We start from the raw sequence: 17695 nt of genomic DNA, 5'->3' as shown, positions 1-17695 counted from the left end.
TATCATGCTTTAGTATTGTTTGTTGAAAGCAGAATATACACTTAGTGTATCAAAGGAGCTGCAGTAAGTGTTTAGTGAGCTGCAGAGGAAAGGGAAGCATTTTATAGTTCTGTGAGTAGGTCTCAGTCTTTTAGTGAGCCTGTGTTCCTGGGCTGTGAACTTCAAAGTTGCTTCTCAGGTTTTTCACTCCCTGACAGGATGGCTAAAAGGGGCTGGAATTGGGTAGTTACCTTTTCTTAGTTTGGTTAAATTCTAGTAAAATCCTGGGAGGTTAGGGTCTGGTAAAATAGTTTGTCCTGAGGGTAAATTTTGTTAAGAAGAATGGATGTCTTTGGAATATTTCAAAATGGTTACTTTTCCCCCATCGCCTGTGGGAAGCACAATGGGATTTTTCTGAGATCTTCATTGTGAGAACTTGCTAGATCTACAGGAGATGAAACTTACAAGTGTGGGTACCACCTTAACAGTGGGCCACCCCCTGAAATTTGTAACACCATTTGTCCTAATGGTGTTTCCAGCAATTTGTCAATTGTAGTTCAGTTTCCTTAACTCAGGCACTGAATCCCACAGAAGTTTCTGCAGAAGTCATGCAGAAGCGAGTTTCTGCACTGGTAAGTCATGATTCTTTCTGTCCACCTGTTTGGCTCTCCAATTTGGGGCTGTGGTTTGCCCTATGACCTAACTTCTCTGATGGATCTAAGAAGAGGTGATGACTTTCAGTTTCTTCAATTGTTTACTTGTTGTTAGGATAGAATGATGACTTCCAAGTTCCTTTATGCCAGACTAGACACAGGAAGTCCTAAGATGGTTATAAAAGAGAAAGAAAGTAATGTTCATCATTACACCAGAACAACAGGCATAAATTGGCACTATCCTGGGAAACTGCATCATATATTTGATGTTTTTTCCTTCAGTTTTTTTAGGAGTTCCCTGGTGGCTCAGTGGGTTAAGAATTTGGCATTTTCACTGCTGTAGCTCAGATCACTGCTGTAGCTTAGGTCACTGCTGTGGCTTGGGTTCGGTTCCTGGCCCAGGAACTTCCACATGCTGCAGACATAGCCAAAAATAAATTAATTAAATTAAATAACTATAGTCTATGCCTAGATGGCCAGACTATGGAAGATTCTTAAAATTAAAAAAGTTAATAACATATTTAGTAGAAATTTTTTACCATTTCAAAATGTAACTAATTTAAAAATTATGCATGAGATATTTTACATTTCACTGTACTAATTTTTGAAACTAGAGAACGTAGTTTACTCTTACAAAAATTCCTAACTCAAGTTAACCATAGCCTAAATTATTGGACAGTATACTTCCAGACCATAAAATTATCCCTCAAATTTTTGTTGCTTTACTCAGGAAAAAAGTTTTGAGGATGAACTACATATACCCTAGAAATAAATGCATTTTACATTAAAAAATGGGATTATAGTCCTATATACTCAACTGTGCATTTACCCTCTAAGTTACTGCATCCATTTAATTAAATTTAGTAAACATTTACTTGCTTTGCATTATATCAAGAGAACCCCCAAGTAAAGGAAAACATGGTCCCTTCTCTTAAAACTTACCTTAAAGATGGGACAACTAATCATGTACACAGAAATAAACAATACATATGAGTGACATAGCACCTTGGCTATTAAAAAATCATGGTATAGGCTTGAGTGTTTGGGGGATAGATAGGAACATGGGGGTGGATGTGACTACAGTAGTTAAGGAGCAGGCTGGGCAGGCATTGGAGTGTAGTTAAAATTTAAACTTGTGCTTAAGACAAGGACTGTTCAGGCTTGGGGCAAAGGGAAAACCAGCATGAATGCCATGGTGTTCTTTCAGTTCCAGAGGAATAGGGAATTTGAGAGCTCTCTGGTTCTGCAAAGCTGCAGCAGGAAACTACCATAACTGAGGCCTCAACTTTGGATTTCCCAGTAGGTCTGGTATCCAAGCATCATCAAAGGTTACCAAGTGCATGTTGGATAGCTTCTTTGATTTATGAATTATGAAAGCAGTTCAATCAGAAAATGGGACTTATTAGATGAGATACCTAAAAAGTCCAGAGATTTGTCAGGCTAGTCAAGATGCTGGTGTCATCTCAAACATGTCTCTCTTGATCTTGGAGTTCTCTTTCATGTTGGCAAGATGACTCCAAAAGCCACAGGCTTATATCCCATTAGTTTTGCAACTCAGCAGCAAGAGAACTCCTTGTCAATAGATCTTGCAAAAACCTATATTTCAGCTAATGCTTATTGGCTCTGATGGCCTTGGTCAGGTGCTCATCTTTGGGTCAATTACGATGACCATCTCAGTGCTTGCATAGGTCAGGTGCACTTCTGTGGAGTAGGGATGAGATCAAGATTTCAGCAACTGTGTGGATTGAAGGTAGGTAAAGGTGTTTCTCAGAAGGAGTAATGAACATTGGGCAGGCAAAATCAACGGACACATCCTGCATGATGCTTTATATGTAGATTTCATGTAACCTTCTCACAACACAGTGCTATAGCCATTATTGTCTACAACTTACAGATAAGGCCTTTGAAGTCCAGACTCTTCTCATTTGGGACTATGCCTCTGTGATTTCTCCAGGGAGCTTGCTTCAGGATGGCCTCACCCAGTGGATCTCAACCTTGGTTGCCCATCAGAATCACCCCGGGTGCTTTTTTAAAAATCCAAGTATTCAGACCACACTCTTGACCAGTTGAGTCAGATACTCTAGGGGTAAGACCAAGCATCGGTATTTTTAGTAGCTCACCAGTGTGCAGTCAAATTGAAAATCATGAGTCCAGGACTTCTCTTTTTTCAGAGAGTTGTACAGAGAAGAAGAAACAGAGCTAATTTCTGTTTTCTCAGCAGCACTACCAATAATGAGGCATACTCTCAGACCTCAAAGGAGATTAAATGATTACAGAAAGGCAAGATACTACCCCAGTGAGAATGAAACATTGAGAATGTAGATGGAGATGATGCTCATCCAGGGCTTCATGATGGAGGGTATGTCTGGTCCAGTATCACTTATTTCCATAGGAAGTTTTGGCCAATGGAAGTATTAGAAATATAATCTTCTCTCTGGAGATGTTTATTCCAAAAAACTTGGTGTGTGAGAATTGTATGAATTAGATGGCTGAAGGGTAATTAATAATAAATACTCAGCTATCTGGGGCCTTTCTTAGAGGAGCCTTCTGAATGCACCAGTATGCTTTCTGGCAAGAAAGGTGAATGACTGTTTTGAATGAAGGGTCCAGAGCTTAGGGGGTTTGGTAGGCCTGCTCATTGCAGACTTTCAGCAGAGCCTGCATTACCAGAAGAACTAAGTTCCAATTAAAAAATGAGGGCATTTTATAATGAAGTCCAGACCTCTTGTTTTATAAATTAGGGAACCAAGCCTAAAGAAGGAACTCATGATTTGAATTAGTAGTTCTGATTCCTCAATATTATTTCTACTTCCCTGATTAAAGTTGTAAATGTCCTTAGAGTAAGTTTATCAAGTTTTTTTGTTTCCTTTTGATATCTCTGTATAAAGTGTTATAGCTTACTCTTTAAACTTCATTCTAACTCAGTTTTCCACAATTTATTCTGAAACACTGTATTCATTTATTCTTTCAAGAAATATTCACTGTATTTTATATTTTCACACAACCACCTGGCTCCCCAGGCAGACTGTATGCTCTTGGAGGGGATTTTTTATGTGTTTTACTCTTTGTGCCTGTAAGTCTATAACAGTTGGTTTAATGATCTATCTATGGAAGTGCTGGGTGACTGGGCAAGTTAAGTGTCCACATTTATTTTATTTTATTTTTTTTGGTCTTTTTGCCTTTTCTAGGGCCGCTCCCATGGCATATGGAGGTTCCCAGGCTAGGGGTCGAATTGGAGCTGTAGCCGCTGGCCTACACCACAGCCATAGCAACGTGGGATCCGAGCCGCATCTGTGACCTATACCACAGCTCATGGCAATGCCGGATCCTTAACCCACTGAGCAAGGCCAGGGATCGAACCCGCAATCTCATGGTTTCTAGTTGGATTCGTTAACCACTGTGCCATGACAGGAACTCCGTGTCCACATTTCTGATGTGCCTTATTTGCCTTGGTTTCAGGAGATGGTGGCATAAACATGCCTGCCATCAGTCCTAATCTGATTTGTTCTGATGAAGGTGTCCTTAGAATGGAATATCAGACATTCCCCAAAGAAGAAAACTTGAGAAATACTTTCCTTGTGCTGATGCACTGTCCCCAGTAGTGGGTCCTCACTGTCTCAGGTCCTTGATCTCTCCTCTTTGTGCTCATTGTGACCCCTTGGTATTGGAAGGTGCATGAAGTCAAGCTCCAACTGATGCAAAAAAGCCCAGCCCTTTCTCAGCATCCCTAGGACTTCTCATTGCCTTTCCTCCTTCAGCCAAGAACCATCATTAACTCATAACTGCCAATGAGCAAAGTCTTGTGTTCAAACGCTTCTTGGAGCAAAACCCTCTGTCATCTTACAATCTCTGCCTTTCCAGCCTTGTCTATCACCCCCTCTCATTCTGATCCTGAGCCATCCAGGACACATTGCTGCTCATTGCTCTCCAGAACCATTGCCATCACTGCAGCATACACACAAGAACTGTCTCCTCTCATCATCTTTGCCTTTCACTGTTACAGGCATCCTTCAATCTAGTCCAAGTGCCACCTTTTTCTGGAAACTTTTCTTAACTTTTCTATTTCCATGTACTTTGTTTACCTCTCATTTGAGGTAACACTTCATTTTGTCTTATGTAATAAGTATTCGCATATGTATCTGCCTTCACACCTTCCTTTGCTTCCATCTCTTTTTTTCATTTTTGCTTTTATTTCATTTAGTTATTTATTTTTTAAATGAAATACAGTTGGGTTACAATGTTCTGTTAGTTTCAGGTGTACAGCAAAGAGATTCAGTTATACATATATATATTTTTCAGATTCTTTCTCCATATATATTATTACAAAATATTGAGTATATTTCCCTGGGCTATACAGTAGGACCTTGTTGTTTCTATAGTTTATATATAGTAGTGTGTATATGTTAGTCTCCAATTCCTAATTTATTCCTCCTCCTGTCTTTCCTCTTTGGTAACCACAAATTTGTTTTATGTCTATAATCTATTTCTGTTTTGTATATTGGTTCATTTGTATCATTTTTTTTTTTATTTTCCCACTGTACAGCAAGGGGATCAAGTTATCCTTACATGTATACATTACAATTACATTTTTTCCCCCACCCTTTCTTCTGTTGCAACATGAGTATCTAGACAAAGTTCTCAATGCTATTCAGCAGGATCTCCTTGTAAATCTATTCTAAGTTGTGTCTGATAAGCCCAAGCTCCCGATCCCTCCCACTCCCTCCCCCTCCCATCAGGCAGCCACAAGTCTCTTCTCCAAGTCCATGATTTTCTTTTCTGAGGAGATGTTCATTTGTGTTGGATATTAGATTCCAGTTATAAGTGATATCATATGGTATTTTTCTTTGTCTTTCTGGCTCATTTCACTCAGGATGAGATTCTCTAGTTCCATCCATGTTGCTGCAAATGGCATTATGTCATTCTTTTTGATGGCTGAGTAGTATTCCATTGTGTATATACACCACCTCTTCCTAATCCAATCATCTGTCGATGGACATTTGGGTTGTTTCCATGTCCTGGCTATTGTGAACACTGCTGCAATGAACATGCGGGTGCACGTGTCTCTTTTAAGTAGAGTTTTGTCTGGATAGGTGCCCAAGAGTGGGATTGCGGGGTCATGTGGAAGTTCTATGTATAGATTTCTAAGGTATCTCCAAACTGTTCTCCATAGTGGCTGTACCAGTTTACATTCCCGCCAACAGTGCAGGAGGGTTCCCTTTTCTCCACAGCCCCTCCAGCAGTTGTTATTTGTGGATTTATTAATGATGGCCATTCTGACTGGTGTGAGGTGGTATCTCATGGTAGTTTTGATTTGCATTTCTCTTATAATCAGCGATGTTGAGCATTTTTTCATGTGTTTGCTGGCCATCTGTATATCTTCCTTGGAGAAATGTCTATTCAGGTCTTTTGCCCATTTTCCCATTGATTGATTGGCTTTTTTGCTGTTGGGTTGTATAAGTTGTTTCTATATTCTAGAGATTAAGCCCTTGTCGGTTGCATCATTTGAAAGTATTTTCTCCCATTCTGAAAGTTGTCTTTGTGTTTTCTTTTGGGTTTCCTTTGCTGTGCAAAAGCTTTTCAGTTTGATGAGGTCCCATGGGTTTATTTTTGCTCTAATTTCTATTGCTTTGGGAGACTGACCTGAGAAAATATTCATGATGTTGATGTCAGAGAGTGTTTTGCCTATGTTTTCTTCTAGGAGTTTGATGGTATCCTGTCATATATTTAAGTCTTTCAGCCATTTGGAGTTTATTTTTGTGCATGGTGTGAGGGTGTATTCTAGTTTCATTGATTTGCATGCCGCTGTCCAGGTTTCCCAGCAATGCTTGCTGAATTGACTTTCTTTTTCCCATTTTATGTTCTTGCCTCCCTTGTCAAAGATTAATTGACCATAGGTGTCAGGGTTTATTACCGGATTCTCTATTCTGTTCCATTGGTCTGTCTGTCTGTTTTGATACCAGTACCACACTGTCTTGATGACTGTGGCTTTGTAGTATTTCTTGAAGTCTGGGAGAGTGATGCCTCCTGCTTGGTTTTTGTTCCTCAGGATTGCTTTGGCGATTCTGTGTCTTCTGTGGTTCCATATAAATGTTTGGATTGTTTGTTCTAGTTCTGTGAAAAATGTCAGGGGTAATTTGATAGGGATTGCATTGAATCTGTAGATTGCTTTGGGTAGTATGGCCATTTTTACAATATTGATTTTCCCAATCCAGGAACATGGAATAGCTTTCGATTTCCTTACATCTTCTTTGATTTCTTTGATGAAAGTTTTATAGTTCTCGGCATATAGGTCCTTTACCTCCTTGGTCAGGTGTATTCCGAGGTATTTGATTTTGTGAGGTGCAATTTTAAAAGGTATCGTATTTTTGTATTCCTTTTCGAATGTTTCATTGCTGGTATACAGAAATGCAACTGACTTCTGAATGTTAATCTTATAGCCTGCTACTTTGCTGAATTTGTTAATCAGTTCAAGTAGTTTTGGGGTTGAGTCCTTAGGGTTTTCTATGTATAGTATCATGTCATCTGCATACAGTGACAGTTTTCTCTCTTCTCTTCCTAAATGGATGCCTTTTATTTCTTCTGTTTGTCTAGTTGCTGTGGCTAGGACTTCCAAAACTATGTTGAAGAGCAGTGGTGAGAGTGGGCATCCCTGTCTTGTTCCAGATTTGAGGGAGAAGGCTTTCAGTTTTTCCCCATTGAGGATTATATTTGCTGTGGGTTTCTCATCAATGGCTTTGATTATATTCAGGGATGTTCCCTCTATACCCACTTTGGCGAGGGTCTTGATCATGAATGGATGTTGGACTTTGTCAAATGCTTTTTCTGTGTCTATTGAGATGATCATATGATTTTTGACTTTTTTTTTTGTTAATGTGGTGTATGATGCTGATTGATTTGCATATGTTGAACCATCCTTGTGAACCTGGGATGAACCGAACCTGGTCACGGTGTATAATTTTTTTGATATATTGTTGGATTCGGTTGGCTCAGATTTTGTTGAGAATTTTTGCATCTATATTCATCAATGATATTGGGCGATAGTTTTCTTTTTTGGTGGTATCTCTGTCTGGTTTTGGAATGAGGGTGATGGTGGCATCATAGAATGTCTTTGGGAGTATTCCTTCTTCTTCAACCTTTCGAAAGAGTTTAAGGAGGATGGGCACCAATTCCTCTTTATATGTTTGATAGAATTGGCCTGTGAAGCCATCTGGTCCTGGACTTTTATTTGTAGGGAGTGATTTTATGACCTCTTCAATTTCGTTTCTAGTGATCGGTCTGTTCAGTTGGTCTGTTTCTACTTGATTCAGTTTTGGCAGGCTGTAAGATACTAGAAAATTGTCCATTTCTTCCAGATTGTCAAACTTGTTGCCATATAGTTGTTCATAGTGTTTTCTTATGGTTTTTTGTATTTCTGCTGTATCCATTGTGATTTCTCCTTTTTCATTTATAATTTTGGTTATTTGGGTTCTTTCTCTCCTCTTTTGAGTGAGTCTGGCCAGGGGTTTGTCAATTTTGTTTACCTTTTCAAAGAACCAGCTCTTGGTTTCATTGATTTTCTCTGTTGTTTTTTGAGTCTCTATTTGATTGATTTCTTCTTTGATCTTTATAATTTCCTTCCTTCTGCTGACTTTAGGACTTTTTTGTTCTTCTTTTTCTAATTCATTTAGGTGGAGGGTTAAGTTGTCCATTTGGGATCTTTCTTCTTTTTTGAGAAAGGCCTGTATTGCTATAAATTTCCCTCTGAGCACTGCTTTCGCAGCATCCCATAGATTTTGAGCAGTTGTGTCTTCATTATCATTTGTTTCAAGGTAGTTTTTAATTTCCTTCTTGATTTCCTCATTGACCCATTGGTTTCTTAGTAGCATGTTGTTTAGTCTCCATGCAGTAGGTTTTTTCTCTTTCCTTTTCCCATGGTTGATTTCTAATTTCATGGCATTGTGGTCAGAGAAGATACTTGAGATAATTTCTATGCTCCTAAATTTATTGAGGTTAGCTTTGTGTCCCAATATGTGGTCGATTCTTGAGAATGTTCCATGAGCATTTGAGAAGAATGTGGTGTTCTGCTTTTTTTGGATGTAGTGTCCTGAGATGTCATTAAGTCTAACTTTTCTATTGTTTCCTTTAAGATCTCTGTTGCTTTATTGGTTTTCTGTGTAGAGGATCTGTCCATTGATGTGAGGGGGGTATTAAGGTCTCCTACTATGATTGTATTCTCATCAATATCTCCCTTTATGTCTGTTAATATTTGTTGTATGTATCTGGGTGCTCCTATATTTGGGGCATATATGTTGACGATAGTAACATCCTCTCCTTGGATGGATCCCTTAATCATTAAGTAGTGTCCTTCTTTGTCTTTCTTTATGTCTTTGTTTTAAAGTCTATTTTGTCTGATATGAGCGTTGCGAACTCCTGCTTTCTGTCTGTTCTATTGGCGTGAAATAGTTTGCCCACCCTTTCACTTTCAATCTATATGTATCTTTGTCCTAAGGTGAGTTTCTTGTAGGCAGCATATTGAAGGTTTTTGCCTTTTTATCCACTCAGCCACTCTGTGTCTTTTGATTGGGCGTTCAGTCCATTGACATTGAAGGTGATAATTGATAGATGATTATTTATTGCATTTGAACCTTGTGTTCCAGTTGATTCTATGGTTCTACATTCTTCCTTTTCTTTTTTTTTTTTTTTTTTTGGTTGGATTGTCTCCTGTTATTATCTGCTTGAGTGTATTTTTTTTTTTCATTTTTGCAAATGCAATATTTGGTTTTGGCTTGTGGTTGCCCTGTTTTTTAAGTATGCTATCCCCTTCCATAATGTGGTGTTTTAGCCTGGTGGTCCTGTAAGTTCAAACACTTCATCACTTATAAATTAAGAAGAGAAACATACAAACGAGCAAACAAAAAGGGTTATATTTTCTAACATCTCTTGCCCATATTTTATGGTTTTGATGACTCTTTTATTTTTTTCTTTTTAATTTTATTTTGTTGAAGCATGTTCATGATTAAATCTGATGCTGGCTTATTTGAGTGACTGCTCTCTGATTGCAGTTTCCTCAGTCCTAGTTCTTCTTCTTCTTCTTCTTCTTCTTTTTTCTTTTCTTTTTTCTTCCCTTTCCTTCCTTTCTTTTTGGTTTAGAGAAGCCCTTTCAATATTCCCTTTACCCTGGGTTTTGTGTTGCTGTATTCTTTAAGTTTTTGTTTGTTGAAAAAATTTTCATTTCCCCTGCTATTTTAAAATGATATTCTTGCTGGATAGAGTATTCTAGGTTGCATATTTTTTCCTTTTAAGCACTTTAAATATCTCTTGCCATTCCCCTCCTGGCCCTGTAGTGTTTCTGTAGAGAAATCAGCTGATAATCTTATGGGGGTTCCCTTGTAGGTAACATTCTGTTTTTCTCTTGCTGCCTTTAGGATCCTCTCTTTATCATTAACTTTTGCCATTTTTATTATGATGTGTCTTGGTGTGGGTCTATTTGGGTTCAGTTTGTTTGGGGCCCTCTGTGCTTCTTGTATCTTGAACCCAGTATCCTTTAGATTTTGGAAGTTTCCATTGATAATTTCTTCAAATATATTTTCCATCCCCTTATCTTTTTCTACTCCTCTGGAATTCCTATTATGCATAGATTGGCCCGCTTTATATTATCCCATAGGTCTCTTATATTGCTTTCCAGTTTTTTCATTTGGTTTTCTGTCTGCTGACCTGATTGGGTGATTTCCATTCTTCTCTCTTCCATATCACTGATTCGTTCTTCTGCATTATTCATTCTGGTTTTTACTGCCCTTAGTTCAGTTTGCATCTCTGCAAATGAATGTTCTAGTTTTTCTTGGCTCCTCCTTATATTTTCTAGTTCCTTTCTGAGGGTATCTGCACTACTGTTCATATCTTCTCTTAATTCCTTCAGTATTTTCACTATTTCTCTTTTGAACTCCAGGTCTGTCAGACTGCAGAGATCTGTTTCATTGTTGACTGTTTTAGGTGAGTTCTCCTGTTGGTTTGACTGGGGGTGGTTTCTCAGCTTCTTCATCTTACTTGTTGTTTTCTTTCTCCTGAGGGAGTTGTACTCTCCGTGATCACACAGTGTTTGCCTTGTCACTGCCGTGGAATGTTTCCTGAGGGCTGGCATTGTTGGTCAATCTTTTTTGAGGCAGTGTGGCTTTTCTGGAGTGTTGATGGGGCTAACAGTGTTTCTTTGAAGCAAAGGAGGGCTTCCTGAGGGCAGACAGGACTGGGAGGTCCACACCATGATGGTAGCAGACTTCACTTGGTCATGCAGATCTTGCTCTGGTGTTTTTAGGCTGTGGGGTTCTTTCAGGGGGTTGGCAGTGTTGGGCAGCTGTTCCTCAGGAGTGCAGCACCCCCTGGGGGCTGGAGCAGCTATCTGGGTCACTGAGAACCTAAGAGGCTCTTCCCTAGGGCAGCCCAACTCAGAAGGATGGCCTGAGAATGTAGGCGGATCTTTTCACAGTCTGGCCAAGCTCGTTGCAGCTTTTCTGGGCTGCAGGGGCTCTTCCAGGGGGCTGGTGATGCTGAGCAGCTGTTCTGTGTGAGTGGGGCACCCTCTGAGGGCTTGGGTGGCTATCAGGGCTGCTGAAAACCCAAGAGGTTCCTCGCCAGGGCAGCCCAACTCAGAAAGACCGTCTGAGATCTTTTCACGGCTCGGCCAAGCTTGTTGCAGCTTTTCTGGGCTGCAGGAGGTCCTTCCTGGAGCTGGCAGTCCTATGCAGCTGATCTGCTATAGCTCAGCACCCCCTGGGGGGCTTGGGCGGCTAGCAGGGCCTCTGAAAACCCAAGAGGCTCCTCCCCAGGGCAGCCCAACTCAGAAAGACCGTCCGAGAATTAGGCAGATCTATTCACAGCCTGGCTAGGCTTGTTCTAGCTTTTCTGGGCTGCAGGCCTTTTCTCGGGGGCTGGTGGTGTTTGGTGCTGCTCTGCAGAGGTGTAGCTCCTCCAAAGGGCAAGCAGGCCTGTGCAAGGACAGCCCCTGCGGTGGTAGGCTTCAGGCAATTGTTGAGGCCAGCCCTCCTGGATGGCAGGCAGCCCCAAGTTCGGCGAGAGCGTAGGGGGTGGTGGGGGGGAGGGGATGCACAGCTTTCTGCTAGCTAGCAGGCCTGTAAGCTTGCTGTGGTGTGGGGAGTATTCTATGGGGACCCACCCCTTCTTCTCTCCCCTCCCCAGCACGGGCGCAGACCAGGCTCTTCTCCCAGGTTCCCTCTGATGCGGCTTTCCACTTCCCCGCCCCTAGAGTATTGCTCCCTTCCTCTGCGACAGCTTTGTTTTCTAGTCTCCCAGGCAGTCTCTGCCCCGTCAAACTTGACAGACCGGTTTCTAGACCTCCCAAGCAGTCTCCACTCTGCCCACCCCCCCCCAGCCCTTTTTAGGGGACTAACCTTCGGAGCGGAGGACTCGGTGCCCAGCCCCCACCCAGGCATCTCAATTTTTGGTGACTGTGCCTGTAGTTCAGATGGTCCGTTCGGTTCTTGATCGGCTTTTCCGTACTCCAACTTACTGCTACACTCTTCTCTGCATCTGGAGATTCCTCCGGTTCATTTGATCTTTCCCCCGAGTAGGTGACTTTCCAGGGTGCGGGATCCCTTTCTCCTCCTCAGTTCCCTTTTGGGAGCGCCTATCCCACTCGGATTCACTTTCTCTCACTCTCCTCTTTTCTCCCATTCTGCCCAGTAATGTCACAAACTTCTTGCTGTTATTGGAGTTTAGGTTCCTCTGCCAGTGATTGGTTGCTGTTCTGTGTGAGTCATTTATTCTGTAAATGTGCTTTTTTTGTTGTGTTTGTGGGAGAGGGCGAGCGTGTCCCCCTACTCCTCCGCCATCTTGTCCTCTCTGTATCATTTTTTAAAAAGATTCTATGAGTTCCCACTGTGTTGCAGTGAGTTAAGGATACAGCATTGCCTCAATTTTGGTGTAGGTTGCAGCTGCAACTCAGATTCAATCCAAGAACTTCTATATGCCACGGGCACAGCTGAAAAAGAAAAAAAAAATTCCACTTATAAGCGATATCATGTAAAATTTGTCTTTATCAGTCTGGCTTACTTCGTTTAGTATGATAATCTCTAAGTCTTACTGAGTCCTCACTCTGTGCCAACCATTAGGCATATAAAGATGTATCCAACACACCTGAAGATGTTTACATAGAGAGGGAGGCAGAGACATCAGCAACCAGAAGGCAAGTTTCATGAGAGCAAAAATTTTTGCATGTTTTGTCCACTATTGTGTTGGAATTGCTTGCAACTAACTGTGCCAAGAACATAGTTGGCACTCAGGAAGTGATCTTTGAATGAATATATAAATAAATCTATCAGAAATATTCATAGATGTGCCTATATATCTGTGTACATATAATGCATATACATGTAGGCATGTATAGGTAAATACAGAGAAATGATAAAAATAAAGGCCAATAAGACTGCTGAAGAAGGAAGATTTCACTGAATCAGGTTCTAAATCATGGATTCTACTTTGTCTGGCAAAGATTCTACTTCTGTTTTAGGCAAGGATTCTGTCTTAATCTTCATTTCCACATGTTGTTTGCACTGACCTTCACACATCATGGATGTATCTGTTACTCCAAAATTCTTAATTTATTCCCTTTCTCCCACCTTTCTCTTTTGGTAACTATAGGTTTGTTTTCTATATCTGTGAGTGTGTTCCTACCTTATAAACAAATTCATTTGTATCACTTTTTTTTTTACATTCCACATATAAGTGATATCTTAGGATATTTGTCTTTCTCTGTCTGGCTTACTTCACTCAGTATGAAGTCTATCTAGGTCTATCTATGTTGCTTCAAATGACATTATTTCATTCTTTTTATGAATGAGTAATATTCCATTGGATATGTGCCACATCTTTATCCATTCATCTGCTGATGGACATTTAGGTTGCTTCCATGTCTTGGCTGTAGTGAATAGCTCAACAGCTATTTCTTGAGAGCCCACTCAATGGAAATCACTGACCTAGGCAAGTGGGATGTTCAATAGTGAGGGTTAAAAAGCAAAACCCTGCCTTCAACAAAGTTATAGCTGTCTGTGGTGAGTGTATGTATGTGGGTGTTATGTGTTGTATTGGTTGGTAGAAGAAGTGAGGGATTAAGAAAAGTAGTTCATTAACCGGAGAACAAGGCAAAATGCAATAAGTGTCAGAGGAGAGGATGGCCTCGGAGTCTGGGCAGCACAAGTGGGTCTGGGTATGTTGATAGACTTGAGGGCATAGTTGAGACAGTACTTTCTCTCTGAGGAGCAATACCACAGAAGAAACAAGAGAAGCATGAAAGCCAAGGGAAACAGAGCCATGTGCACCTGCAAGATGGGCAACCAGCACAGAAAAATAAGACTGGGTAATTATCTGGCCTTGCTGTCTCTACTGAGAAGGAAACCCAGTGTGCCTTCCTGATGCCCCCAGAAATGAGCCAAAGCACGAGGGAGGCTCAGACCTGGGCCTTCAGCCCCAACTCTGCTGTGGACTGGCTGTGTGACCTTGGACACACCACACAGCCCTGCTGGACCTCAGACCCTGGGCAAGAAATGAGTGGGTGGCAAGTGCCTGGTTTTAGGGCCTTACTAGATGGAGGTTGCATGGCCTAAATTGCATCTTTCTCCCTCTGCTGGAGCTTATATCCTGGTCAGAACCTGTTGAGGGCAGCCACTGTGGGAAAGGGAAACAGAGCAAAGGTAAAAGAACACATGACCTGACCTTTATTTCTTACCATCTTTTAGCAGCTTTTGCACTGTGGACTGGAAAAGGAGAGAAAGAGACAAATTCAGCTTGGTGGTTTTATGATGCCATTTGTGGGCTGTGTTTGACTTAGGATTTAGTGGTATAAACTTCTAGTAAACTGATTATATAATTATTGCCAATTCCATGGGTTCAAGACTTACACCTATGTGCTTTTGATGTGCTATTATAACTTACTAAATAATTGCTATTTTCCTTTAGCGTCTGAGCCAGCCAGAGGGTTGCAAGCTTTGTCATGCATCTTTGTATTTCTCTAAATTAAATGTTTTCTCCCCTGCTTCACAAGTCACTTTTAAACTGTATGTCATATGTTATAAAACAGACTCCCCACATAGAAATTAGTTTCCCATTAAGAATGAGTGAGATTTGTCTTCACAGACATTTATGACCAGAGGAATGTAATCAAAAGAAAGGAGGCTATTCTTCATTGTTCCATTATTGCTCTTCTCTTTTGTCTCCTGGCAATGGCTGGGGAGTTTTGTCCTTGCCTCCCTCCCATCCTACGTGGCTGAATTCCATGGGCTGAGCATCCCCACAGGAAATAGTGAGGCCAGCTGGTTACTGCACAGTATACAGTGTGAAAAGAGAGCCTGAGCAATGCTGAGCTGGAGAGGCTTGGAGCCCAGCCTATAGCCTTGCCTGATTGCTGAACAGGGCCTGAGGCTTTTTCCAGGGAGGGAACATAGCCATTGCCTTGCCTAATTATGGAGCATATCCTGCAACTCCAACTTACTGGAAAGCCCAGATGGTGATCCTGCCCAGCCTCAGAGCCTGGTTTCCAGCACCAGGTAACCACAAGATATGGTGGGAAGCCCTGCCCAACGAGAGAGCCCAGGCAGTCCATCTAAACATGGATGGTTAGTACCATCCGGTTGGGAGCACACCCTGACTCCACTAGACTAAGAGTGAGTGCAGAGCCCAGCCACAGCTCTTCCCAGTCACATGTAGAGTCTAATCATTGGCCCTACACTGCCAAGAAATACAGCCTCAACCTTGCTGGACCAGAGGTGGTCGTAGAGCCCAGGTAGTGGCTCCACAGAACTGGAAACAACATACTGAAACTTAGGGGATTCAGCAAAAGTAGCTCTAAGAAGAAGGTTTAGGGCTATACCTGTGTAAATTAACAAAAAAGGAAGATCTCAAATAAACTTTACACCTCAAGGACCTAGAAAAAGAAGAGCAAACTCAGCTCACAGTTATCAGAAGGAAGAAAATAATAGAGATTAGAGCAGAAGTAAATGAAGTATAGAATAGAAAAACAGTAGAAAGGAAATTAACAAATTGAATAGTTTGTTTTTTAAAAGATAAATAAACCTTTAGCTAGACTTCCAAGAAGAAAAGGGAGGACTCATAATGAAAGAGGAGATACTACAACTTTTACCATAGAAATACAAAGGATCATAAGAGATTACCATGCTGACAAATTGGACAATTTAGTAGAAATGTATGCATGTCTAGAAACAAATAACCTACCAAGACTGAATCATGAAGACATGGAAAATCTGACCAGACGAATAATGAGTAAGGAGGTTGAATTTGTAATCAAAAACATCACAACCACTGGGAAGAATCTTAAACTTTTCTAAAAAATTGAAGAGGAAGGAAGACTTTCACAAAACTTATTTTATGAGGTTGCCATTACCCTAATGCCAAAACCAGATAAAGTCACTATGAGAAAAGAAAACTGCAGATCAATATGTCTAATGAATATATATGCAAAATTCTCAAAAAAAATACTAGCAAAGCAAATTCATCAGCACATTATAGGAATCATACACTATGATCAAGTGGGATTCATCCCTGTGATTCAAGGAAATTTCAACATAAGCAAATCAATCAATCACACATCACATTAATAGATAAAAGACAAAATCAGATGATCATCTCAATTGATGGATAAAAGGCATTTGACAAAAATGAATGTTCTTTATTGATAAAAAGTCTCAACAAATTGAGTAAAGAAGGAATGTACTGCTATGAAATAAAAGCCATATTTGACAAACCCACAGTTAACATTTCATTCAACAGTGAAAGATTGAAGGCTTTTTCTCCAAGATTAGGAATAAGATAGGTGTGTCCACTGTTACCAACCTATTCAACATAGTACTAGATGTCTTGTCCAGAGCAATCAGGCATGTTAAAGAAATGTAGGAATCTAAGTCATAAAGGAAGAAATAAAATTGTCTCTGCTTGCAGATGACATGACATTATACATACACAAAATTTTAGAGATGCTATTCAAAAAACCAGAAGTTAAAAGAAAGTTGCTGGATATAAAATCAACATAAAAATCAGTGGCATTTCTATACACTAACAACAAACTACCAGAAGAAGAAAAAAAGAAAACAATCCCACTTAAGTATTATTAAAAACAGTAAAACACTTAGGAATAAATTTAACCAAAGAGGTGAAAGATCGGTACACTGAAAACTGTAGGACACTGATGAAAGAAAATGAAGACACAAATAAATGGAAGGATATCTCCCATTCATGGGTCAGAAGCTTTAATATTGTTAGAAAGTCCATACCACACAGAGCCATTTATAAATTTAATGCAATCTCCATCAAGAATACAATAGCATTTTTCACAGAAATAGAACAAACAATCCTAAAATTTGTGTGGAACCTCAAAAGGCCCCAAATAGCCAATACAATCTTGAAAAAGAAGAACAAAGGTAAAGACATTACACTCCAAATTTTAGACTATTTTACAAAGCTATAGTAATCAAACCCATGTGGTGTTGGCATAAAAACATAAATATAGACAAATGGAACAGAATAGAACCCCAGGAACAAACTTGTGCAATTACAGTCAATTAATTTATCACAAGGGAGCCAAGAATAATCAAAGGCTAAAAGATAGTCTCCTCAATAAATAGTGCTGGAAAAATAGCCACATGCAAAAAATGAAACTGGACACCTATCTTCTACCACTCACAAAGATATTTCAAATCTTTAAAGGATTAAACACTTAAAATGTAAGACCTGATCAGTTCCTGCTGTGGTGCAGTGGGTTAATAATCCAACATGTCTCTGTTTGATCCCCAGCCTGGCACTATGGGCTCCAATTCAATCCCTGGCCTGGGAAATTCCATATGCCTTGGGGGAAGCTGAAAAAAGAAAAAAAAATAAAATTAAGAGAACACTGTAAACCAGCTATAATGGAAAAAATAAAAATCATTATATAAAGATTTAAAAAAAAAGTAAGGCCTGAAACCATGAAACTCCAAGAAGAAAACAGGGAAAAACATCCCTAACATTTGTGACAATTATTTTGTGTTTATGTTCAGGCAACAAAAGAAAAAATAAGCAAGTAGGAC

The 17695-nt window shown here is 40.2% G+C and overlaps 1 protein-coding gene across 1 annotated transcript in view; it reads left to right on the top strand.

Moving 5' to 3' along the window:
* Positions 1-2954: 2954 nt before the first annotated feature.
* Positions 2955-17695, top strand: part of LOC125138265 (collagen alpha-5(VI) chain-like) — a 46414-nt gene continuing 31673 nt past the window's right edge. The window contains exon 1 of the mRNA XM_047799649.1: positions 2955-2991. Coding sequence (XP_047655605.1) covers positions 2955-2991 — 37 coding nt within the window. The remainder of the gene's footprint in view (positions 2992-17695) is intronic.

This window comes from Phacochoerus africanus, chromosome 1, assembly GCF_016906955.1.
Source record: "Phacochoerus africanus isolate WHEZ1 chromosome 1, ROS_Pafr_v1, whole genome shotgun sequence".
Classification (NCBI taxonomy): domain Eukaryota; kingdom Metazoa; phylum Chordata; class Mammalia; order Artiodactyla; family Suidae; genus Phacochoerus; species Phacochoerus africanus.
This window is presented reverse-complemented; position numbering and strand designations above follow the sequence as displayed.